The sequence below is a fragment of the Lutjanus erythropterus genome, chromosome 5, assembly GCF_056507025.1.
Source record: "Lutjanus erythropterus isolate fLutEry1 chromosome 5, fLutEry1.hap2, whole genome shotgun sequence".
NCBI lineage: Eukaryota > Metazoa > Chordata > Actinopteri > Lutjaniformes > Lutjanidae > Lutjanus > Lutjanus erythropterus.
In genome coordinates this window covers 39861257-39889200 of record NC_139321.1, presented here as the reverse complement: position 1 = coordinate 39889200, position 27944 = coordinate 39861257, and the positions used below count along the sequence as shown (strand labels likewise).

Below are 27944 nucleotides of genomic sequence, written 5' to 3'. Positions count from 1 at the left end.
ACCTGCTGTAGTCTCGGACAGACCACTTCAGTTTGATCATGTCTTAAAATTGAACCTGATGGATCAATGGCTGCTTTTTTACTTGCTATAAACAGGATTTTCCATCAGATTTCATTGGAAACATTGCAGGCAACCAATAAAAAGAATTTTGAAGGTAAAGGTCACAGTGGCAAGGTAATATGTGCAGATAAGCTTCCTGTACCTTTTTACTGATAGTGTCAAAGTTGTGCTCGGGCCACCCAGGGGAGCCGTCATACTCCCCACCAAAAGAGGGAGGTGCAGCTGGCTAGATTAGTCAGGATTAGAGTTTATCCGCTGCTACCAGCAAGCTGATGGGGATAACAGCACTCAAGAGACCAGCACTGTAAGCTAAGCCATTCCATTGTAGGTATTTATTTGATACTCTTAACTAGGTAGACGTAAGTAAAAGAACTGCTCATGTTGCTGTAGTAAAATGCTAGTGTACAGCATCATGGCCAGCTGGCCACTGCATTGGGTCAAACCAAGTGAATCTGTCTATTTAAGTATGGTCTGTAGTAGGCCATGTTGCATTCAATAGAACAACCCATTAGGGCATGACACAATTATACTGTAACTCAGGCTGGTAATATGACTTAAAAATAATATCTTGATATTTTTAGGCTATGCTGAGATAAAGAGCATGATTGCTGTAGGGGCTGGGAGACATGGCCAAAATCAGATATCATGAAATTTTTGACCAAATATCTAACATCCATGCAGCAATATTGTAAGGATGACAACTGGGTTCTTTCACCATACATTGTGACATTAACAATATGACAATTTTGATCTTTGATGATCAGTAATGGGGATATAATGACTAAGTGCGTAAAAAGTAAATAATAGAACAGATAGAACAGCCTGGTGAGTTCAGAAAATTACATCATTTTACTGTAATGAAGCCTTTAAAACCAGGAAAAGACAACACCTGGGCCATATCCCAATATAATAATTACCAAAATATAAGATGATATCTAGTCTCATATCACAATAGATATAATACCGACATATTGCCAATATTGTAGCTTATTTTAAAAAGCATCGTTACTGAAAACACAGGTTGTTATACTGTTTGATAAACACTATACTTAAAGGTCCAGTTTGTCAGAATAAGGGGGGTGTGGTGGATTACACATGGACTCATGTATACATAATGTATACATAATTCAGCAAATCCTTTGGAGTAGTGGGGGTCTGAGCACATTGTGCAAAGGGCAGTGTGTGCTTGCTCCTTTAAGCTGTCTATAAGTAACCATAGCAACAGCAGTGTCTGAGGGTGTAAAAGCGGGTGTTGTGCTAACGCCAGGTTGTTGCTTTACAGGTGTGCATGAATGACTAAGTGGTGCACTGTTGTATAGCTAAAAGAGAAGTTCCCAGCCATATTAATTCCAAAAACTTCTACAGGGGGATTATTGACAGAATTCGGCAGAAATTGAATATAATATTCATCAGTTTAGAATGCCCTGAAAATAAGAATCCATGTGTTTTTGTTATCTTAGACTGAGCTCTTTATATCTATATCTTTATATCTATTGTGTTTTTGTTATCTTAGACTGAGCTCTTTTTATCTATAGAGGGCACGGGTCCTGTTCTCTTGAGGCTGCCATGATGAACCACCATGTTTTCTGCTAGATGCCCTTACATAGTTAATGTTAAAACAGCAGTATTACACACCAAATTATAGATCAAAATGGAAAGAAATGGAAATGGGAATGGGGAAGGGACTACAAGTTAATAATTTAGTTGGAGACCCCTCAACAGCTAATCACCTCTCAGACCCCAACAACCCATAGATAATTGGTTCGCTGACAGCATGGAATGAAGTAATCAAAAGTTACCAACTGAAGAAAGGAACCAAAATGTGAATAACTATGACATAAGTTTCAAAGATTTGACGAAAAATGGACTTACAGCATACTGCACACTCTTAGATCAGGATGGAGTTTTCAGCTTCCAGGACCTTAAAGAAAAATTTGGTCTACAAAATCAAGATCCCTTTAGATATTTACAAATCCGGGATTTTATGGGCAAGAAATTTCCAAGGGATACTATTTCAGGGAGGGATGAAATTCTTAACATTTTTCTAAGAGCGTACAAGAATGCTACTCTTCAGAAAATAATATCCAAATTATATTCAGTCCTCCAAAACCTTAAAAGGGATCATACTTTGGATATCAAGGCAAGATGGGAAGCAGAGGGAGGCTTTATAGTCTCACAAGAAGAGTTGGACAGGATTTGCAGACAGCAGTGGTCAGTAACAAGCTCCCCCTCCTGGAGGGAATTCAGCTGGAAGAACGTGACTCGATTCTTTCGTACTCCAGCACAAAAGACCAACTATTCGACTCAAACTGCCTGCTGGAGGTCCTGCGGAAACACGTTAGGAAACCATTTTCATATTTTTTGGAGCTGTCCCTCTGTGGCTCCATTTTGGAGAGAGATTCTCGGGGTCCTGGAGGCTGTTTTTAAAAGGATAATGTTCTTAAACTTTAAAGTCATGTATTTTTACGATCTAGATGGACTTGAATATACAAAACAGGATAAATATATTTTGAGGGTGTTGATATTGAGATGCAAAAAGGTCTTGACTAGAAAATGGCTTAAGAAAGACAAACTAACAATAAACGAGTGGATTGATATAGTGTATAATATATACGTGATGGAGAGAATCACATTCAAACTAAGAAACCAAACAGATATTTTTGAAGACAAATGGTCAAAATGGCTCACCTATGTGTCAACTGTAAGACCTGATTTTGCAAAAGTAAGGTCAAACTCCTTAATAGAAAATGATTTTCCCTATTTCCAACAGCAAAATTTTTATGTTTCTATGTATGATGTACTTATGTTGACTCTGCTGTCTTATTTAATGTCTAAATCCTCCCCATGTACTGTTATGTCCTGTTGTGTGTCTTGTGCCCAGTTGGCACAATGTGTTATTAAAAGAAAATGAATAAAAAATTAATAAAAAAGTGCCTTGCTAGAGGCCATAAGACTTCAGAAAGGGTCTTCAGAAAGAGTATACATTAAGCACACTTCTTTCTGAGAAATTTGATACCTGGTGCTATTAAAGGCTGCTAAATTAGTAATCTACCATCTAATGTTGGGTTGTTGTTTGGTTTGTTAACAATATGGTTTGACTTATGCAGAATAACTTCAAAGAAGAGGTCAAAGTTGAGGCAGAAACAGAAGGTGGTGATCATCTGCATCAATTTATTCAAACCACAGAAAAAATCCACTCAGTCTAGTTACAAATATTAGAGATCTTTAAGGATCCCAGTACTTACTCTGAGTAGGCAACACCAAGCACAACAGGAGCCCTTTTAGACTCCATGTAAGGACTGAATTTGGCCTGACAGCTTCTTATCACTGATCTAAATGTGTTCTTGCAGAGTTTGTGTATATTGAATTTGTACTTCAATGAGAATTGCCAAATGCCCTGCAACAATTAAATTGTTGCCAACGGTTAACAAATAGCCTCCCTGAATTGCAGGACTGGCAGTGGTCCAGGCCTGAAGGAGCCTGAGGAGACCCCTGCCTGCTGCTGTCGATACACAGGGGCTGACCTGCAGCAGTCAAAGAGAACAGGACTCCTACTGTACAAAGTCAAACATATGCCATTTGGCGGATGCTTTTATCCCCTTCACTACAGTGAGTGCCTGTGTTTTCAGCATGGTTGGGCCCAGTGGAAATCTGAACCCTCCACCCCGGTAGTGGCAGTGCCAGGCTGTTGCCACTGAGCCGCAAACAATTGACAACTGAAAGTTGTTTAAAACTGACTGCAGGACTTGAAACTAGCCATTGGCTTTCAGTTGTCAAAGTTGACAGAGTGGCTGCTATATTTTCATTGTTTATAACTGGTGCGATCCAGAAGTTGCACTAGACTTTTTCATTGTCTGTCATTTTGACTGACAGGGTCATAAAAATCCCGTCATAATCTATTTTTACCTGTCACTTTAATTTTTAAAATGCTAATAATTACATATTCAATAGCATTTAATTTTGATTAATTTTTAATTAATATTCAGTCCGAACAAGCTGAACAGAGAATCCACACCGTACCTCTTTTATCAACACCATCATCGTTATTGGGCTTTTTGAAGAAACTTCAGCTGCTGACACTCAGCTGCCGTGACACAAGGTGCGTTCGAGATGAGCCAGGCCTGGTCAGAATTGATCAGCGGTGATTGCTGCATAGTGCATGCCGGTTAGATTTGTGTCCCGACTTGATCCCGACTTGCACATGTGGGCAACAATAACCTCACAAGATCGAGGCGGCCGCAGTTTGTAGAGCCATGTGTGTCAAAAGGAGGATCTCTTCTATTTTAACTTCAATCAACAATCAAGAACACACTTTATTTCTTCAGCTATGATCATGATCTGCAGACTACAGGTAACCTACAGGTGATCTAACAGGATGTTCGTGTCTCTTCCTCTACTCTCTCGTAAGTCTGTTGAAAACTGTCTGACTTGACTGCAGCTTTTTGTTTCCACCTCCTGCTGTGGCCGCCTGATCTCGTCTACTCTCCAGGCGAGGCGCAGTTCATCTCGAACGAACCTAATAGCTAATTAATATGCTCACTCGCCACCAAGTGGTCAATTGCAACCTGTCAAAATGACAGATGACCTTCAGCTTTTTCCGTCATCATTTTAAAAAACCGGTCAACGACGGAAAATATTCGGTTAACGCGACCCCTGGTGTGATCATACCAATATTTTAGAGGAAAACTGTAATATCAAGAACCTCAGTTCAGTTTATCTAGTGGTTCTCCCTCTTTCTTTCTCTCTGCCAGAGACACACACATCAAGCTTCACATTAAATGGGCTTTTACTCAGTGGTTTAGCTGCATTAATGACTAAAAAAGTAACAAACACATTAGCATGCTACATTTAGCCTAGATTACCCATGTGAAAGTTCACATTAGTGGGGAAAATTACACTACAATCAGTGTTTCTCAACCCTGGTCCTCAGAGCTCACTGCCCTGCATGTTTTAGATGTTTCCCTGATTCAAATGATCAGCTCGTCATCAAGACGAGAGCAGAAGCCTGACAACAACCTGATCATTTGAATCAGGTGTGTTGGAGCAGGGAAACATCTAAGACATGCAGGGCAGGGGTCCCTGAGGACCAGGGTTGAGAAACACTGCTGTATAATATGCAGACAAAATGTCTGATTTTAAAGTCATAAAGTTTGAGGTCTTCAACTTGCATTTTGTTTAGGTTCTTCTGTATAACTTTTGCTACTATTGCATTGTGAGTGCACACTAACAGGTCACTGCTTCATTTCAACTCTGAAGTTCTCATGAAGTACATCATGGGAAGAGCTGCCAATATGGTTTTACACAAAGGGTGAGGGATGAAGACAAAGTGGATGCCAACAGGGGCAAAAAGACCAAACAGAACAGCTCAAAGTGGTCCAGATCTGATTAGGCCATACGGTGCTGATAAACATCACAAAATGAAACAAGTTGCTGTTTCAACTATGACCATGCAGAGCACAGCAAGCAACAGTTTGATCATCACTACATTATGTGACAATTGCATTTCTTTAAATAATAATCTGCAATCTTCTATTTGCTTTGACATCTTGAAATTATCTTGACCATATGTTTCCTATCTTGAAAAGTAAAGCTAATATGATGGGATCCTCTGATTTTGAGGTCAATGGGGGTTTTTACTTTCTGGACAGCAGGTGGAGCTATTTTTATTCTGTCATGGTGGTTTTATTACTCTTGTACTGATTACTCAATTATTTTTCTGTTCTGCTTAATTGTTACTGCTGCCTCTAGTATCATAAAAAATAAAGCTTATTCCATACCTGAAGACATTTTTTTAACAAAAGACCTACCCCATATAAGTATACAAAAACAACAAACGAGGCAGATGAGATGTGGATGCTTTCATGGTCTGGATATAAACTGAATCAGTGTTGTGTTGCATTAATTAACATTAGAGTAAAATATTTCGTTATGGAAAAATATTTCAGCCAATAACTTTCAACATTTCCTCATCCTCAAGAAAATCAGATTTCAATCAGTGGTGATTTTAAAAAAAAGTTTATTCCTCTACTACTAGTTAGAAGTCTTTCCTTGCTCAAGAAAAGAAAAACTAATAAAAGGCAGAAAAGGAGGGACAGTCCATTTTTTAAGTCAACTCCCCTCTATTTAACACATGTTCAAGCAGTGAGTGTCGATGCAACAGACACTTTCAGAGTAATTCAACAGACAGGTTTACTATGCAACATCTGCAACATCTGCTAAGATTTATAGGGACGTGGTTCCAACCCTGTCACTAAAACTTAATGCTCAGTAGTTGTGTATTTGACAAGCACAGATGGGAAATTATCAAAACATGTAATTGGTGGCTAGACCACCACTCAAAAGGATCATTCTTGTAGCAAATAAAAAGCATCCAATAAATGCCCGTCTTTTTTACACATACTTCTCCAAAGCATGAATGGAGTGGTGAGAATCTACATTCAGGTCCTGACAGCTGAACATGATCTAGAGACATTCTTCTAAGTCAAAAGGGTTTGCTAGTTCACTTCCAGGACCCCTGTCTCTGTCTCAGGAGCTAACTAATATCTATACTGTGATGTAGTTCCCTGCAAGCTGTTTAAAGTCTAACACGAGAACAATCCGTGAAATGTGAGAAAAAGTGAGACAGCAGATGCTTATTCTCATGCAAATAACGGCTAATGGTTTTAGCTGAATACTAATACTAAAGAGTTAGCAAGGGCAACAGAGGGGGCAGGAACGTGCATGTTATCAATCTCAACTTAGATTCTTCCATTCACAACTAACATTTGTTTATTCTATTCAGTCTCCCACAAACTTCTTGAATGACTATGTTAAAAAATAAAAGAAAAAATAGAAAATAAATTCCACCAGCGGGCACTACTGGGATACAGATGTCTTACTAAAGAGCCAAATATCCTAAAACCGTAGTTCTAAAGAAAGACCCTCAGTCAAAAAGTAGTAAAAATAAATCTATTGCATTATGGAATTAAACCCTGTAGACTGCAGCTTCACAGCAAAGATGCTGTATTAACTACACAGAGATTCACTTCTGATATGAGAGAAATACACAAGTGACAACAATGCTGCATCATGCAGCCCTGTCCAGACAAATGCCAGTCAGCTGAGGGATGATTGTGTCACTTTCCAGAGTGCAGTGACACCATGCATTGTTGTTGGGGGGCGACCAGCTGGGGAGCTCTGTGAGTGTGTCTGTGTGTGTCTGTATACGTGTTTGAATGGGCAGGGGATTGAGGGGCTCAGGAATGTTGGGGTGAGTGGGCATACAATCATGTGTACGAGACTGTGTGAGTGAGACAATGAAAGCCATCCCACTCAGTTCTAAAAGGCTTCATTCATGGCAGACCTCAGTCATCTGGTTCTCTGCGGTGCAAAAATCTGAAAGTTATTTTATCTCAAATGGATTCTAACAACTTCACCTTCTGCTTGAAACATCAGAAGATATCTTGTTATTGAACAAAACAAGAGCTGAGGCAGATTTATGTGTCTGACTCATGATAGTCATGATGTCACTTTTCATCCTCTAAATCATGTTGCATCAAGCTGAAAAGAAGCTGAACAGTTTCTGGTCCTTTGACACTGCCTCCAAAGACATCATGAAGAAGGTATTTTGGCTCCAAATTAATATGGAGCCATCATTAAATTTGAGCTTCAGGCAAAGAATACCAGCAGGTTGAGGAACAGTCAAGTCAAAACCAATTCAAGACCGAAGCTAAGACACATTATTTTTCATAATATGTGGGAGAAACCCACCCACACCAAGAACAATAACTACAACAACAACTATAAATACATAGTATTAGAAATAGTTTGAACTCAAATGGGTGGTGGAGTCTACACCACAATTACAGTAACACAGTGGCAATATCATTGGGATCACTTTCAGAGTGATTTGATGAAGAACAGAAACACTGACAGCCAGTCAAAACCCACCTGAATTTACATGGTATAGCCTCTTAGTAACTTATAAACTTACTAATTTCTTAAACACCTATTTAGCATAAAAACAGGCTGCATATTACTAATAAAAAACAAATAAATTTTGCATGAGATATGCTGCAAAACAGTATTGGTGCTAAGGGGGGTCTCTGAAGTTCTTTGGTCCTTACTAGTGTCCACTTTGATGATCACTAGGATACAATCGAGTTAGGAATGAGCATTAAAACCTAGTTTCATCATTAAAAAGTTAAATTGTATTTTGAATTCCACTATTGAGCTCAGCACTCTAATTACACTCGCACATATTCGCATTTTTCTGGTCCTCTTACACGGCTACATTTCCCTGCTACACAATGCCTAACACAACAAGAAACATTATCTTTACTTCTTACACCACTGACCATGTGCTATGCACCTCTACATGGCAACTCCAGCTGGAGCGTTTAAATGTACAAGACCCCTCACACACTCAACCAGAACATCTTTAAACCAGCACAAAAATGACAATTACCGACATAACCTACCATTTTCTGAACAACCACGTCACAAACATTGACAGAGTAGTAACAACTGTATATTTCAAAACTTCCAAACTTAAACTCTCAGTAATGCATCATGGGGATTATGCAAATGAGGGCTGTGTTTCAGCATTCCGTGCGTTCGAGATGAGCCAGGCCTGCGCAGAATCGATCATCGGTGATCTACGCGCAATGCATGCTGGTTAGATCTGTGTCCTGACTTAATCCTGACTTGCTGTGATGTCATGCACACAAGGGCAACGATAACCTCACAAGATCAAGGCAGCCGCAGTTTTCAGAGCCAGGCGCTGCAGTTGCTCTCCACCGACGGCAAACGCCTGGCTGTCATCTGATCGATGAGATGACAGGCTCAGATTCGCTCTTAATTTTGACAACAAACACCACGTGTTGTATATAAAACTAATTTTCTGTGTAACTGTAATATTTAACACTGGATATGTTAGTCTTCTGTTGTGCAATGAAGTTTTAATCTATCAGCAAGCAGATATCTTGTGGCTGATTATAATAATAAAAGTTTTTTATATGTGATCAAAAGAACAGTTTCAAAGTGCTTTACAAGGCAGATAAAAGAACAGACATTACATGTAATAGAAGGGGGATCTCCTTTTCAACTTCAATCAACGATCAAGAATGCACTTTATTGCTTCAGCTATGAACGTGGTCTGCATACTTCAGGTAACCTACAGGTGATCTAACAGGATGTTAGTGTCTCTTCCAGCATGTTCTCTCAAGTCTGCTAGAAACTGTCTGACTTGACTGCAGCTTTTCGTCTCCACCTCATGCTGCGGCCGCCTGATCTCGTCTAGTCTCCAAGTGAGGCGCAGTTCATCTCAAACGCACCTATTGTATCTGCAGCACATGTGAACCTCACAAGTCTGAACCCTACAGCGTCCCACAATGGTCGAAGGAAGCCATGAACATGAAACTAGCCTCTCAGATGGTGAAAACTCCCAAACACAGGGTAACACAACCCTCACAGAAGAACCTAGAAACACAAAAGGTGGACTATGAAAAAAAAAAGAAACCGCAATGAAAATTCAGGAGTGTTGCAACATGTGTGTATACGAGTGTGTATGTACTGCCAGTTTCTTCAATTAGCCAAGAAGTGAAGCTTGTTTTTTAACGGGAAAAGTGGACATCACATGTATCAGAGTTAAGGCAGGCTGCATTAAATAGCCTTTTCTGTATTGTTTTTATTTGGCGTAACTTTACATTTGAGCCATCCAAAATGTACTTTGGTTAAAAATATCAGCATCTACCCCCATGTAATGATGAATTCTCCTAACTCCTCTCATCTTTGAAGAATTTCATGAAACCATATCCATCTAGTTTTTGTTTCTCTGCGCATCCTACAGCAGTAATAGGTCATCTTTATCCATCTTCCTAAGCTGCTGGGCATGAAATATGTGCTTGGCGCCATTGTTTACACTACGTTATTGCTCTTCAGTGTGGATGCTCACATCATTACCAATACTGTTACAGTTATCATTCTTGGTGTGGACTGCCTTTTATATTGTTGCTACAAGACTGTCAGTCAGCCTGCCATCTAGTGCAGGTTGCACTCACTCCCTCGATAGTCAGAAAGAGTCCAGCTCCCTAGTGCCCCAACTCAGAAAACTAGGAAACCAGCTCAGCCTGCATGACCCAATTAGAAACATCCCCTGGACGGTGGAGAAACATCAGTCTCTGTCCTTTCCATCAAACAGCCCCATATGCCTGCTAAGAAGAGCTCCAAATACTGTGAGTAACACCTCATGTAATGTGTGTGTGTTTTTTTTTTAAGATTGCTCATGCTCTTTTTAAATAGAATTAAGTTTCACACCTCCACTAGAAAGCTACCACTGCTGTGAAATCAGCTCCAGCAGATGCGGATCAGAACAACGCACTATTTACTAGAAGATACTGCAGGAGAAACTGGAGAAAAGCATTACAAATTTGCAAAAGTTTTACCCCACTTGTTTAAGAACTTGATCCTGTGACCTTTCAGTCAAAAGCCCAGAAAACAATCAATAAATCTGAGTTTAATGGGAGGCATGCAAACTGACCCACATTGCCCGCGAATAAGGGCAATCAATAGAGCGATGGCAGATAACATGACAGAGGAGGTTCGGCCTGTAATTACGGGCAAAGATTAGAGAACGGGCTTGTGACTGAGCGGTTTGAATCCCTGAATATGTTGAGAAAATCCGTTTGGAGGAAGTGAAGTATTTTGGAGACTTTGAACAATTACCAGGCAGCGGTGGTGGTGGTGACTTCAAAGAGAAGAACTCTGGTATGGTTGCTCCTTCTATCTATTCCACAAAGCAGGAGTTGAACTGAAGATCAGCTTGATGACTTTAAAGATGACAGATCAGAGAAGCCTTATACAGAGTTTTTGTGTCTGTTTCAAGGTTATCTTTGGTTTGTGGCTGTTGCTAAAATGAAAAAGAAAGCAGGGTCTATAAAATAAAACTACATTTTGTAGTTAGTTCAAAGGAAAATTATTAACTGAAAACAACTCTAGGGCTTTTCGGACATCCTGTGGCTTTCATGAGGAAGTAGCGCAGCACACTGCAACAACACTGTATAATAAATTCTGCTTCAAGAGTGCCTTGGAGTGGTTTTGTTTTTCTTTTAAAAAATTATTAATGGCAATGTCTTAATTGAAGCAGCTGCGGTTAGTGCAGAGACCAACAGAGGGAACGTTTCTCCGGCTCATTAGGTTTTATTTTCCCCTTGAATGTCTCATCATTACACTAGGTTTGTGTTCATATTTTTTTAATCAGAGTGCAGAAAGTCTGACCTAAATGTCGTCAACACCCAGTTGAACAGTTGGACACACCCACAATAAAACATTTACAGTGACAAAATTAAGGCCAGTTCTATTCTGGTTATAAATCGTTTTGGATGAAGGTATTCTGTACATGCTTGAAATTTCCTTTACAATGCCAAACTTCCCACTCCTCACAACACGCTGTCAGTTATGTTTCTGTTCAGACTGAGCATTAGGTGCACTGGATACTATGGCAAGTAACAACAATTGTTAACAGCTTCTCCGCAGAGAGTGGCTGTGCTGCTGCCCTGGCACACAGCCGGTTGTATCTCCTTCACATTAGTGCTTATTTTGTGTGTGTGTGTGTGTGCGTGTGTGTGTGTGTGTGTCGCACTGCAGTTTGAGCGCCGGGCTTCCTTACTCTCTCCTCCTTGAAAGCTCTTTTTCTCTTTTGATGCATGAACACACAGACCTGACAGCTGAACAAGATGAATATGTTCACCTTGTCACACGCAGACCTGCAACATCAGGCACAAACAGACACACACAGAGCACTACACAAAGCCAGAAAGTCAAAGGGACAGACGGAGCAGCTGATATTCTAGGTGAGGTGCTCTTGATGCCTGTTTTATAATCCATCCATTTATCAGCCAAGACATTTTCTATACTGCATGGCAAATTCAGGGTCGCAGTGGACAAAGGGCTCTCCTATAGCATCTGGAGAGAGACAGAGTGGACAGGTCACTACTGTATCAAAAGACTAAATGGTTATTTAGTAATACTTGGGAAGACATTCTTCTTCAGCTTTTTTCATTTAATTACTGATTTTGGCATTGAGTGGCACAAGAATCAGCTTCATGCAGGCCTTAATGGAGCAAGTACACTCCATCAGAACTGCTTGAATAGCTTTAAGAAAGCACCTCTCCCAACACCTTTCCAACACTGGACTGGGGGTCTGTGATCATTTCTGTACATTGTAGGGGTGCAACAGATTGCAGCTGAACCGTGTTCCATACGGATCGCCCTCTACGGTTCGACACGTATGTGATCCGCGGACTACATGTGAGCATCGTGGTTTTACTGTCACTGTTACTTTTGTATAAGTTATAATACCAGAAATCTCAATGCAGAGTTGCAGTGAAAAGACAGGACAGATGCTGCTGTGTGCAGCGCATCTCTGTGAAGAGCGACTGATTTAAAAGCTGTCACATCGCCTTGAGTGAAATCCAGACCATAACTTTTTTCATTGATGTAACTCTGCTATCACCAAAGAAACGGATCATAAAACTGTGATGTTCATTGAAACTTTGGTGATATCAGCTGTCTTAACTTCTACACAGCTCCTCTCTGCTCACCGGTGCAGCTCTGTCTCACCCCGTCTGTGACACAGTGTGTCTGCTGATTGATTATGACTTCTAACCAATCAGATGTGCTGCTGTAGGCGGGACATTGAGCCAGACTACAGAGCGTAGTTGTGTATTATACTGTACAGTGTATAATGATCTAATATGTGTATAGTATATACATAGTACAGCACTGTATAAGTTTGAAGTTTTTAATATTATTACCATTATCATTACTATTATCATTATTATTATTACATTACATAACTATGGTGATAATTACAGACAAAGATCAAATAGAAGTGCATTTTTAAAATAATTTAACCCTAATCCTGCCTCTTTTTTGCTGATCCGAAAAATGATCCGAACCGTGACTCAAAACTGTGGTACGCTCCGAACTGTGAGTTTTTTGACCCGTTGCACCCCTAGTTCATTGTGATAGATCAGCTTTTCACTCTGCATTTGATACAACATTTAAGACTTTTGATTTCAGACGTGGTTAAACAACATCATAAAAAGTAGATCTGATTGAGTATACCCCAGTCATAAATCTACTTAAAGTTGTAACATAAAAGAAATCTGCAGAGCTTAATGTTAACGTTTGTTTTTGGCTTTTTTCTGCCCAGTTGGGCAAATGTGTCAGAAATCTACTTGCCCAAAGTCAATACTTACTTGCCCCTGTACAAACTGTTTTATTAGTGGTTATTAAATAACAGCAAAGCTAAAATCAAATGTCATGTTTCATCTAGGGCTGAAATGTCAGGAAAATTATGAAAAATGTCCATTACAGTTTAACGTGATGTCTGCAAATGTCTTATTTAGTCAAAATCCAAAGACGTTCCATTTCATATCATAATAAACAAAAAAAAGTGAAAAAACAGCATTTTTTTTGCTATTTTTCATGACAAATTACTTAAACTATTAATTGATTATAAAACTTGTTTAACTCTTTTTCTACCACTGCCATGTCAAACAAGTGAGTTGCCAGATTTACTTGCCCAACATGGCATTTTATTTGCCCCTAGCAAGCAGGCAATCTGCTATTATTGAGTCGTGGTTTAGCAATAGTAAATCTCATCATTCTTTTTGAACAATTTAATATATTAGAAAAACAAAACAGCCTCTTTCTTGAAGGTCTATGTATTTTTTCTCCACTAATAGCTGCCTGCTCTGGCTTCCTCTCACAGTCCAGAGATATGCAGGTTAGGTTAACTGGTGACACTAAATTGCCTGTAGGTGTGAATGGGAGTGTGAATGGTTGTTTGTCTCTATGTGTCAGCCCTGTGATGAACTGGCAGTGTCCAGCGTGTACCCCACTCCTGGCCCAGTGTCAGCTGGGACAGGCTCTTATCCCTCTACAACCCTTTAAGGATAAGCAGCTACAGATAATGAATGACTCCTATTCTAAAAAACAAGCTATACTGACTATGACAGGGTACAGGGAGTAAAAATACCAATTTTGTAAGGACACTGTTGTTTATGATATGTTGTCATCAACCTAACTGGTTAAGTTGCTTTCACCTTGTTCAGTACCCTACTCTATTTGAATATATTTGCTTGTTAAATGAAGTGCCTGTGGATTTTACTAGATAAGTCGAGCCATTAGGCCTTTCTTTTCATGCCTCTTTCAGAAGACTTCGATTCTTATGTGCGACTACTTTGGCAGGTATAGCCCTCTAATATCCACTTTGCTCTTATTGAACGTGAACAGCAGCCAACAAATCCACTGCCTTATTTAAAAGCTCCTTGAGATGAAGGGCATTACCAGCAGCCGTAGGACACACATGAACACCAGAATGGCTGATGATCAGTGATGTTGCATTCAAGATCAGCTTCCAGAAAATTAGAAAACCAGGCAACTGTGGTGATTATTTGCCAAACTGTTATTGTGGATTTCCAGAAACGACAGAATGTGGAATAACCTTGAGTTGATTCGTGTTGCCTCAGTGGCTGCATGAACACAAATGTACAAACATGCACACATAGTGGTAAGGAGGGGGTTAATCTCCCATCTACTTTGGTAATCCACCACATGATCACCTCTCACCCCAAACTTGCGTGTGTTCATAAAGAACCATCTGGAGTCAGACTGGCTTTTGCTGACAACTGCATTATTGTCTTAGTATGTGGATTTGTGTTCGTATGGCATGACATCCTTTGCATAAACTGTCCAAATCTGCTGAATTATAGTACATACATGAAAGCATCTGGACATATCTAACACACTGTGGACATAAGATGCCTCACATAGCAGTCATTGAAATAGTCCTGCAAGAATAAAAAAAAAATAACAGTTGTATTAGGTGGCTGACATACCAGAAGACAAAAGTGTATTGACAGAACCATAAAAATGCTAATCTTAAACAGCTTCTTGCTCTTTCACTAATGCTACTATGTCAACATGCCAGTTCTTTTCCCTGCTTTACTGGGGGAGGACAGAAGGCTTCTGCTGAGATTAAGGAGATCATAACCACAGGATTAGTGATTAGCATCTTACTTTCAGGGATTTCTCATTTGTGTGAGTAACTGATGCTGTGTCCTGCTGATTTATGTACTTGCATACATGGAATGTCAATCAAACTGTCAAAACTACAGCAGCCAATTCTGTACTGCACTCGAATCAGCTGTAGCTCAGCTGAGCAGAACATCAATGGTTATCTTGGGACTTGCTCAATCAATTACGCTTTGGATGCTTTAATTTAGGCAACATAAATAAATGGCTAACTGCTATAACTGTGGCTAATAACACTTACTGAATAAGGATAAACGTAGTGTTTGATTACCCACACTCTCCCCTGAGGTATCCATAAAATCATCAGTCTATAGCTTTAAATTCCAACCCCTATATTGTAAACACCATTTTTAGTGGGGGTGTGAATTAGAGCTGCAACAGTTAATCAATTGTCAATCAACTATTTAATTAATCTCCAGCTATTTTGCAATTTGCAATTATCACAATACTTAAGTCCTAGACTCTCAAACTGTGGTACATGTACCACTGGTGGTATGGAAGCTTCTCCTAGTGGTATGCAGAAGACTGACAGAATAAAAAAAAAAGAGAGAGAGAGAAATTAATTCAGTTAAAAACATATAGTTTTTATCAAAATATTACAAAAAAATTGAATGATAAAAATGCATAATTGAAAATACATGAAAATATATAAAATATCAGATCACTGAGAACCACATTTCCAAATAGGTTTTGTCTTTCCTGTATTTTTGTTTTTGTTTTCAGTCAGTTTATCTCACTTCCATCATTTTTACAGCAGCAAAATGGGATTGTCAAGGAGACAAACCAGCCAATGCTGTCATAAAAACCCACCAGTCCTGCTGACGTGACATCTGCTGACCTCATCACAAAAATCTAATCCCCATCTAAAAATTTCATTTCCATTTGGGGAGTTTTTCTTACTCTTTCAGGGATCTACAGGAAGTCACACACTGTACAGATTGTAAAGCCCCCTGAGACAAATTGTGATTTGCGATATTGGGTGATATAAATAAAAATTGACTTGACTTGAATACTTGGTGTCAGTGTATCAATACAATATTTTTTTCCCCACCCCAAATTTTTTTATTTATTCTTTAAATTTATTCTATTCTGTCTTTTCTGTCCAAATTCTTTAAATACTGTTGTATGACTGCACTTAAATTTGACTATAAACAGACAAACAGCAGATGTCGTAAACATAGCTATGAATGCAAAGAGATCAAATGAAAAACTTGGTCAGCTGAAATTACTCATGTCCATGTTTCAACTTAATTCTCATCCTGTAATAATGCACTTAAATGTATACTTTAAGCTCATTGTTAAAGCTGGGGGTGTTGGTAGACCATGTATTTCCAGCTCATCGGAGCATTAAGGTAAGTGATAAAGGGGACATAAACACTCTGACAGATCCTTCCGTCTAAAATAACATTTTTCCATGGCTTGCAGTCATAGCAGTGAATCTCATGGACTTTGACAAAAACTGACAAGAAAGCTGAGCATTTAACACATCAGTCTATTCTGCAGGAAAAACTGACAATGCCCCTAAACTGGGTATGACATCATGGATGAATTCGGGAGGAAATAAAAGATCTTTCTAAGCACATGGTGCTGGCTTCCCAAAACAGCCCGGGGCCAAAAACAGAGGTGTGCTGCATTGCAATTCTCATTCTGTGTTGCTGTTATGACATCCAGCAAGGAAAACAGTCCTCACTAGTGCAGATTCAAAATATTAAATGTTATAGTGCAGGTAGGAAGCTGAAACACCTCACCCAAATCTGGAAAACTGGTAAACATCCATCTATCATATCTGACATCTCTCCACATTGACTCAGATTCTCTTTCATTTTAATAAAGGAGGCAAAACATGATGGATGTCAGTTATTTCTTTCACTCTGAAAACTTGGCTCAGCTATAACAACAGCCTCTGACTTTTTTCTTCCACACACACAGCACTAAATCAGTATTTCAATCAAATCTGATCCAATCGCAAAACTGTGATCCAGTGGTATGTTGTTGACACACAGAACAAACACTATTCAAATGACAGTAATGGATCTTAAACCAAACTGGGTTTGTGGAAAAATGAAAAGGAGATGTGTTCTTACAAAGCGTGAGGATCATAATTAGTGTTAAAAACTATTTGGCAACTATTACCCTCTTTTCCCCATTTGCTTGGCTTGGTTCATCGTTTCCATTCTCCTTAACTCAAAGATTCCGTAGCAAACACCGGGAGCTGTCAACAAGCCTTTTCCCACATGACACTTTAACCCGATTTACTCCATCTCATTCCAGCTGGATTAGGTTGGTCTTTACTGTCAATATTTCACTTATGTTTGTGTAGTGATTGATAGAAACCTGTTTGTTTGGCAGTGTAGTCTACTTTTTTATTGGATGTCTTCCATTCAGAGGTTGTGTTAACCAAATGTTTTCCATCATTATTTTTTTTTTTACAATGAGAAAAATCTCCAGGACATCTGTCATTTTGACAGATTAAAACACTGAGAATGATCTACTGCAACAAGTGGTTGCAACAAAGGAGAGGTCACCTTAAGTTATATAAAAGACAGATATAGAAATCTTTAGCCAAATAATTACAAACTCTCAACGGGGACATCATATGTTTCAAGTTTAAAAAATCCACGAAAGAAGGGAGAAGATCAATAAATTATTTACATTCTCAAACATCTGGAGGGAAAGAGTGAGAGAGAAGCTCATAACCTGCCTCCCCCACAGGCTAAAACTGACCACCTGCACACTGCACAGAGAGGGAGAGACCCCAGCACACACATGGAAATGTATTTAATTATAATATATTTGAATATTTTCCCTGATGGGCTGAGTAAGTTGCTATATTTGATGCTGATCACTTATTAGAAGAACTTGTCAAGAGTGAAATGTTGCTAAGTCTAGAAGGAAAGCTGCCAAGTTGGCAACACTGAAATTATGATGTGGTTGATAAAGGAGGTGAAAAAAGAAGCACTGATAAGATGGAGGATGAAGGACAAGAGAGCGGCTGACATTATGTTTATCAGCCACCTGTCAGCAGCAGACCTCCACTGTTGACATGACAAGTGACCGCACAGTTTGTTCATCTTTTTCCTGTCCATGCCCTAATGCATGCAGAATCTTTAAGTTTGTTCTGTATATTAGAAATTATGGTATAGTTATTAAAACAAGACAGTCTAACACAGCCTCTGTTTTCATTGCCCCTTTGCAGTCAACTAACTACAAGATTTATTTTTTGCAAAATAGGCTATGCTGTTCCAATTCAGTTGTAACTTAAGAGAACAAGTACCAGAACTTTTTGTGGCAACTTCTACATACACATTAAAACAATGCACACGTACGAAAAACACTGGTGTCCTGAGTCCAAAGATAAAACTGTGTGTGCATACTAAGAATAGGAGAATGACGATTAAATCTCCAGTCACAATATATACACATAAACCAATAACATGGATCAGTCAGTGATATGATTGTTGTTGTTTGAGTACAGTGATAACACTGGAATGATATCAGCCATTGACTTGTAGATTGTATCACTTTGGCTTTCAGATATGCCACAATGGAACATTGTATTATTCACAGTCCCCTAAACATGCCATGACTTGGACAGAAGGAGGTGGGGGTTCAGAGTTAGACAGAATGAGAACTAATGCTACAGAACTAGTAGGGAAGAGACACTGAACAAGTTCAGACACAAGCTCTGGAAAAAAGACATGTTGCCAAGAAAAAATATTTACAGAATACATTTTTGCCACATAACGCAGCTATATTAAGCAGCCTGAGCACCATCTTCAGACAATTAAACTGTCATTTTTCACATAAAATAAAAAGGAAATCACACTAATAAGCATGAGGATATTGCAGTATGCAAAGAACGCCGACCACTTTTATTTTTATGACAATCTAATTCTGACACTTTTCTGCAGGAACCACGGCACAAAGCTTGAAACATGAACAGACTATTAAAAGACAAAGCATCACACATTTAATACCTGGTTTCTGTAGATATGATGGCACAGGAAAACAAATCGGCAACAATTTTGATAATGACTGTCTCGAAGTTTATCAGACATATATAGGAAAAAAAAAAGTTCCAGCATCTCAAATGTAAGAATTTGCTGCTTTTCTTTGTTATATATTACTGTAAGCTGAATATCTTTGGGTATTGGTCAGACAAAACAAGACACTGAGTGAGAGCTCTCGAATATGACATCATTCATCTTAGCTAACTAGCTACATCTGAACCTTTCTTACCCTCCAGTGTGCATAAACTATAGGTTATATGAACTTCTTTTTAAAATATAAAAATGTAAAATTAAAATTATGGCTAGGGGTGTTACGATTCTCCAAATCCACAATTCAATTAGACTTTCAATTTCAAGGTTATGATTCAAGTTTTGATGTGAATGTTTTGGTTTTTTAGCACTAATTGCTATGTCATTGTTAGACTACCAAGTCCGCATTTATAAGTATCAACACATCATTGCTTTTGAGCCCTGACAAGTGTCATTTACATTTTCAAATTATTCTTTAAAAAGATTATCTATATGGTGTCAACTGTGATATAACAGCCTATAAGCTACACTGTGTTGTCTTTGAAGCGTTGTTTTGTTTCTTCAGACACATGTTGGACTCTCCAAGAAGTCGCCGTTCTTTGGATTTGATTATTGAAATCGAAAGCTCATTTCAATCAGTTTTTGATTAATGTTAAAATTGCGACACCCCTTGCTGTGGCTGCAGGAAAGAAAATTCAAATAAATTGCAGCTGCAAACTACAAGTTAATGTGCAGACACGGTGCAAGATGACCTGCCCTTTTGTTCAGATACAAGTGCAGAATCAGCTGTCATGTCAAGTTTTAATTTTAAGCAGACTTTAAATCATGTAGTGTGTTCTTAGTTGTACAAGACGGCTTTTTTGCAACACGGCTTAGTGCCAGTCTATACAGAGTTCATTTATTATTCCATGCTGTCTGCTTTTACCAAGCATGATTGACTTTCAAAGGAAAAGCAACCAATATAAAATACTTCAGTGAGTTAATCTCTCATACTTGGCTTTGTTTGAAACTGACAAGATATCTTATTATATTCCATATGCCAAACTGGGTTCATTTTTCTTTCTAAGTTTTCAGTTACATAATTTAAACTTTCTCCATTTGTTCCAGTGTATAATCTTCATGTTAATTTCCTACAGAAATGCCTTTAATCAAGACAAGTGATGAAATTACGCAACTCTAATTATCAAGTTATCCCCTTACAGTTATGCTTTCCTAAGATTTTGCCAACAGGACAAAACAGTGCTCAACCACCATTCAGAAAAAATAGACAATTCATCAAACCACTAAGATATGCACTCGGGAAAAGAAGCAGTCAGATCATTTCATTGTGTTTCTGTTCATGCAAACACCCTGTGGCTCAGACACAAATCAATCAGCCACACCAACTGAAGGTTTCCACCCTCATCAAAGGACCAGCCAGTCTCTTCTGAAGTTCAGAGGAGCCTAAACACCGTCATTAGGGACAGCGTTACTGACGAGATGGTGAGAGGAAGCGGCGGGCAAGGAAGTAATGAGTGCAGGTGTGAATGCTTCATCAAGGTGTCGGGATTTTTACAGACAAGGCCACTGGTTTTTATTTGTCTGAGCTCAGTTCCCATGGTGACAAATTTGAAAGGACTATTTTGTCATTTTAAGGGGGCAATAAGGGTTGCTTTGAAAGAACAAACTTATCTCTCCCAATCAAAGAACTAGTGGAAAATTATCTTTAATATCTGATTGTGGCTTGCACACTCTCAAAAATGTATGTGCCATGTGTCGGGGCTATGGCAACACCGCATGGAAACCACAACTGTGATCGGTCAGCTGCAGCTTCTCATGTTCACAGTGATGGTAGAAATTGATAGTGAAGAAAACATGAAAGTTTAAGACTCTCAGTATCATCTAGCAGAGCCATTTCAAAATGAGAACATAAACATATTAACCTTTTTGTAATTGCATGGCAACAGTGTCCTTTTCAATTCCTAGAAAAAAAAAAAACATTTAGATCTAGCTGTATAACTAAAGAATTTACGGTGCAAAAAGTTCTAACATCACCCTATATCACAACATCATCAAAGAAATACTCTATGTGTGTAATAAATGTATGGCACAGGCTGATAATGCAGTAGAAGTCCATTTCTTGTTAGTGGTGCTGCAGCAATCTACAGGGTGTAATCAGAACTATAAATCACTTTCTTCTATAGATGCAACTATGGTGGGACGACCAGAACATGCTGACAGCGAAGCATAAATCTGGTTTTCAACAGCAGTTTCAACATCAACAGCTGCATGGTTTGCGAGTGCACAGCAGTTCAAATCATTCTCACATGCCAAAACAAACCAAAATTAATGAGTAACTGCTTCAGGTTATTAAAAAAACACACACCAAACATGCTGTATGTGAACATGTCCTAAAATAGCACGAGGAAGTGATGAAACATGCCCCTGCAAGACATGTCTGTGTTATGTGACTGTTTTCTTGTAACATGGGCGGCCATTGTTAAAAAATGACACACTGTTGGAAAGTCATAAGATTAAGATATATGCCTCCTCAACCAAGAATTCAATAATGCACCTTAAGGTCTTAAACATAACATAAAGAGTTACAATTATTGACAGCGAACCTAAAATGGAAAGAACCAAGAGGACAAAAGAAGGCAGAGACATTCTAAAGTTTTTTTTTTCCTTCAAACAAGGATGTATGGTGAACAGCACAAAACAAAGCTGTGAGGCTCAAGTTTCTTTGCACATTTTGCCACTGACAATACAATACAAGCAGGGGACCTGGTGTTATAACCTCTAGCCTCAAGTCCTGAAATGATCTATGACAGCAGTTGATTATAAGCAGTCAAATGTTGGCTGCTGGGATGCTGACTGAGTCTTTGTGCTGCTGTATTCATTCAGGAACCAGTGACCTGTCTCTGGTTCCCTGAGGTGACCGAAGGACTGTCACCAGGTGTGTATGGGTAATGAAACCGGTCCCCATGGGAGAAGAGTGATAGAGGAACAACAACACGGGATTTGTGTTAGTTCACTCCCACCTTTTCAGCGCTCAGCCCTGATCTGCCTCCAAGATTCTAGGTCAGTAGTGGCTTTTTAAAGATTTGATATGTGCCTCCAAGGAGTATGGTGCTGCTAAGTAGGCCTGTAATGGCGCCTGACACTCTTAAAGCAGAGCTGTCATTTTTCATTACTACTCTGAGATGTTATACATTTAGACTGGTTTAAACGCAGCATGGTAATAACTGCAAAGAAATACATACCAGGTTGTTAGTAAGATATTCAAAGTTAAAAACATCAAAAAAACTACTAGTGTCAAACTATAGTGCCATGTCTTATACACTCTTTAAAGTGTCACTTTAGTGTTTCAGTCTTCTTGGTAATACAGAGGCAGCCAGTCAAGTTGCAGCAATGAGAAATCTGACTGATTAATACACTAGTGTTTAACACTACAAATTATATAAAAGTCTGATCTATACAAATAAAGTATGGCAGCTGATGATAATGATTAAATAAATATGCACAGATGCAACAATATGGCTAAGCCAATACTACTACTATCCACACTGGAATTACTAAGAGTCTAAGTGCAGGTGCTACACAGGGAAAAACTTGTTAGACATACCTGTTTTCAAGTAAATAGTTGTGTCTTAATTCTGCTGTTAATCTTTTATTTAAAGCCAGTGAAAAGCCAAATCCACAACAGCCTTCTAACTATCTACATTAGGGTCTTATGTAAGTAATTGTAAGCATCTAAAAATAATGAGAAATTAGTTTTAATCTAAATTCCAAAATATTGTCATTTTTGTGTGCAATTTTTTGTACACTTTCCTGATATTAGGTTTGAATTGGCTGTGGTTATGCTTGGCCATTTCTTATGAAAAAATATGCAATTAATTCCAGAAACCAATCATAAAATAATCCATGTTGACTGTCCCACCAAAAGGATGCAACAAAACCACACAGCTCCTGCTTAATCTGCCTCTGAGTCTGAGTCAACACAACAACAGGGAACTGAAGCTGTTACACCCCTCCAGACTCCTCTGACAAAATCTGAATTTTACCTTTTTTAGGATTTCAAGCCAAACTTTCAGAGGCTATAAATGAAGTGATACACATGGGATCTATCAAATATCTAACTGTCTACTGATGTCATCAATACCAATAGTACTGGAGTAATAAAATTTTGCTTTTTTAAAGTTCACATCAGATATTGGTAACAGATAATACTACAATACATTGATGCTTCTCAGAAAATATGCCTTGATAGGTTACAAAGCATTCACATTCAACATTCAATGTACAGTGTTAATAACAGTTAAGCACTGGGAACATAGTATATAAAGCTGCATCGAACTACAAAGACAGCTGTTAAAAATGCAACAGCATTTAAATTACAGTAATGTTGGTACACTAAAGCATCTATTATCTTTCTACTTAAAGAGGAAATCTGTAACATATTTACTGTAATAAATCATAAAATTACCACCGGAATAACTTTTGTGCCTCCATTTCACATTAATCAGAGTTCAAATTAACACTGACTTTTCGCCAAACGAGCAAGTAGCTGTTTAAGTGTCATTAGGAGTCATTAATCATTTTGTCGAAGGTGTAGATGTTTATAACTGCTAAACTGAGCAAAATGTTAATGGACTTTGGCAGGTAGCAAGACAGGCAGTCACTTAACTCATCATCCTAATTCTGTTATTTAAGACCAGTGGGCTTTTATATTCAGGATAACGGGCTTAACTTTTCATTAACAACTTGCCTTTTATGGTCAGTTTATGAGCTTGTATGCATCCTGTGCTCCCGCGGAGCTCCTGCAGCCTGCCCATCTCTGCCATGTCCGAGGAGGAAAGGGCAGGAGGAAACATCGTATACTAAACAGGATTACAACCACAGCATTTGGACCGCAGTACTCATTTTTGCATGTGCAATGATGACATATTGCTCCTTTAATACTTGTTTTTAAAACTGTTATGTTCTCTGAATTATAGCTGAAGAACTAATCAAAATTTTATTAAAATCACAACATGACCTACTTCAATTTTCAAATCGCAGAAGTCACAATATTTGTTAAAGGCAAAATGTGTGCCAAAATACCATTTTAAACTGAATACTGTCATGTTGCACAGATGTCCTGGCCCATCACAGTCTACAGACTTTAGAAAGCATCTTTGTGTGATACAGATCCCAGCAGAAATCACACCATAATAATCTAAACATGTTTTCCAATGAAAATGAGAATGATGCTATATATATATATATATATATATATATATATACACATATATATATATATGTGTGTGTATATGTGTGTGTGTATATATATATATAAATATATATATATATACATATATATATATATATATATATATATATATATATATATATATATATATATATATATATATACATATATACATACATATATATATATATACATATATATATATATATATATATATATATACATATATATATATATATAATCACCACTCCCTCTAATATTGCAAATTATATATATGCAATTAGGTTATTTTTTCTAAATCATTCAGTCCTGCTCTAAATTGATTTTGGTAGAAAATTATAAAAAAAATAAAAATAAATAAAAGGATAAGAAGAATAACATTCATGTTAACCGAGAAAAGCGGGAACAAGAGGGAAATGTAGCAAGACTGATGATTATTCTCTCAGCAAATCATTTGCCATCACATTTTCTACAGGCCAGACAAAATTTAACACTAATGGTATTCAATTCTAACTGACAATTCTAAGAAAACAAGTAAATATTTACCTTGGAGAAGATATTACCAGAGATCTATTGACATGCTCTTGAAAATTACTTAAATGAATAACTGAACATCATAATTGTTTCTTTCAATTAACAAATCAGCTCTACTGTCAACCTTTTTTCTTTTTTTAAATGGTGGATGAGGGGCCCGATTCCCCTTCTGTGCAGGGGCCCTATAATCCTTACCAACACCCCTGCCACACTGAATCATTCACTTCATTGAAACAATTCGTGCCACAGTGGGCTTCAGATCAGATTTTTCAGCCTTTATGTAAATCTGCAGAGCTGAGACTGCATTCCTACAAACATGCAACAGATAATCAGCCAGTCATCAGTGTTTTGAAGGCTGACAAGAGGACGGCCCACTGCAGGATGACAAAGTCAAATGCAATGGGGGCAGGCAAGTGTCGTGATTGAAATTCTCCCAGAACAAAACCTCGTTTGTGTGATTATTGTTCACCAGGCTCGCAATGAGGCAAAAATCCATTCCACATGATGCATTCATTGTTTTCAGCCAAACACGCACCAGGCCCCACAGCAGCCACAGCTACTGTACAATGGCCCTCACCAAAAACAACTGACAGCCTGCTGCAACATTTAGGAGGGTCCAGCGCAAATATGTGCATCATCCTATTTGGGATATTACGATATAATTGTACTAAGGCTGCGTAATTAGAGGTTAAAATGCCTGTTTCTATTTTAAGGGTAATACGGTAATTGTTATCTCACTATCTGTTCTGATCATGTTATATTGCAGAAGATTAAAATACCTATAGATTTAACATGTGCGGGACAAATTCATTGCTGAGCGATATACACACTGTAAAACACCACAGCAACTTCATAGGAGTATAATTAGTATTTTTCGTAAGAATCTGAGTCAAATTATTGTAGTTTGAGTCACCTTTCAACAGGTGACGAAGCAATAAAATCAAACTGCCGTTAAAATGAGAAGTGGCTGCATATGCAGGCTGCAAACCTGTAACTAAGGCCACACAATGACAACAAAACACCTGCGGGAAGGGGAAGCAAAGTGCTGAGGAGTTAATACAGTATTTGGACTCTATGTTTGTACTCACCTCTATCCATTTCTGCGCCTCCTGAAACGCGGAGTCTGCGGCCGACTCGGTCACAGGGTGATGCTGATGAGACGGTCCTATGTCTGCAACCGGACTTGCCATTGGCGAGGAGGCTCTGCTCTCCCAAGTATTAAAGCTTGTAAAAAAAAAAGATGTAAAAGCAGCTCAGTGCCGCGTTATTCCACCAAAATTAGTCGTAACCGTGTCGGTCAGCCCGTTCTCCTCCGTCGGTTGTAGGTGTTGCAGCAGCAGCAGCAGCACCGGCGAGGCGAACGAACCAGCTCCTGCTCTCCGGTATCGCTCCTGTTGGAGTCTGTGGGCAGACGAGCATAGTCAAGTCAACCAGACACACTCACATGGCATCCGGTTTGACGACTCAAAATAAAAGCTTTAAGTGCGACACAGTCACCTTTGCTAACTCACCTTTTAAATGCACCATTTTCAAAACGTTGATATAACGTTATGCTACGCCATCTCACTGATAACTATTGTGATTAGTTTAAGTTAGGTTGGCTTGTACAACTGAAAAGTTGACGTTAATGTCACGGGAACAGGAGGGTAACAGTGTGCAATTAAGAGTAATTTATTTAGTCACAACTTCAAAACTACAAGGTTGAATAAGCCAAGACAGACATAACATAAGGCATAGCGTTAGCTTAACAGTTAACGTTAGCAATTCATTTGCAAGCTAGCCTAATGTGTTGGCGTTAGCTTGTCTCATTTCAGGGTTTCACGCGCAACCATTAACAGTCCTACAGTTCCTGTAGTGTTGACTTATCAAAATTTTTACATGTAGCAAATAATTATTCAACGTTATCTCTCTCAGAACACCTGACTAACTTAACGTACGCCCACATCCCTTTCTCCACCTGAAATGATGATGATTTGCGAAACACTCGCGAGATTTGTACGCTTTGTTTCTTTTTGTGCATATTGTACTAACTTATTATGTTTTATAATGTGACAACGCCGTGGTTAAAGTTGAGGTAGCTTGTCTAGAGACAAAAAACACTTGCTTATGGTTAGGGAAAAATCACGGTTCGGGCTAAAATTATCACTCTCGCGAGATTTTTCGTGGCTCTAGGGTTACCTTCTAGACAAGGCTGATAACTATTCAAATGGCTGCACACAACTGTAAAGTTGCAACCGACAGTGAACACTTGTTTAGAGCTAGGCGGTGCAAACGTAACAAACAAAGAACAACAAAGGTAAGCGGAAATGTTATTTTTATAAGCAAAGAAAACATTAACTCAAAATAATGGACTCAATGATATGAAGACTAAAATGAGATCAATGATAACAAGTGAACATGATAGCAAACTTTTAATTTCAAAGGCCCACTAAATCTTTGGATGACCAAAACAGTGAGAAGCGTCGAAAATTGATAACAAAAACCTGCAGCCAGGTACTCTTGGCCTGGTTTGGCTACATTAAAAAGACAGCACCTCATAACTGCTGCTGCTAGGTTAACCCAATATCATGAATGGTTGTGAATGAATGTGAATTTATTAATTAATTTATTTTTTTGTTGTTATTTTCTGTGATGTATATTTTGAGTGTGCTTGACTTATGTTAGCTATATTAGGGAAGTTTTTAATGCAAGAGAACCACCACTATGTTATCGTCTACTTTAACTTAGGATGCCACCTGTTAGGTAGCTTAGAACTGCATATTTTTCATTGGTTTCCGTTACTCTAGCCATTTAAACTTTTATTTTGGTAGCTACATCGCTCTGTTTCCAGTAGTAATCTGGCTGTCTTGACGCAGCTGGACCATGAGCTGGACTGACTGGACGTGCACACCGCAGTGTGATTTCGCTCCAGTGGCCAAAAATACACAGAGCAGCGCCGCTCCGCCACCAGCCAATGAGGGCAGCAACTCACCAGGGATCCTACACCCAATTTCACTATA

General features: G+C 38.6%; 1 protein-coding gene across 2 annotated transcripts in view; it reads right to left on the bottom strand.

The window, feature by feature from the left end:
* Positions 1–26592, bottom strand: part of LOC146327277 (LIM and calponin homology domains-containing protein 1-like) — a 152817-nt gene extending 126225 nt beyond the window's left edge. Inside the window, exons 1-2 of one of the 2 annotated variants that reach the window (XM_084719805.1) lie at positions 26457–26592; positions 26034–26346 (exon numbers count right to left, since the gene is read on the bottom strand). In XM_084719805.1, coding sequence (XP_084575931.1) covers positions 26034–26135 — 102 coding nt within the window. In that variant the 5' untranslated portion in view covers positions 26136–26346; positions 26457–26592. The remainder of the gene's footprint in view (positions 1–26033; positions 26347–26456) is intronic. The other variant, XM_084719804.1, reaches the window with a different exon arrangement.
* Between the last annotated feature and the right edge of the window lie 1352 nt (positions 26593–27944).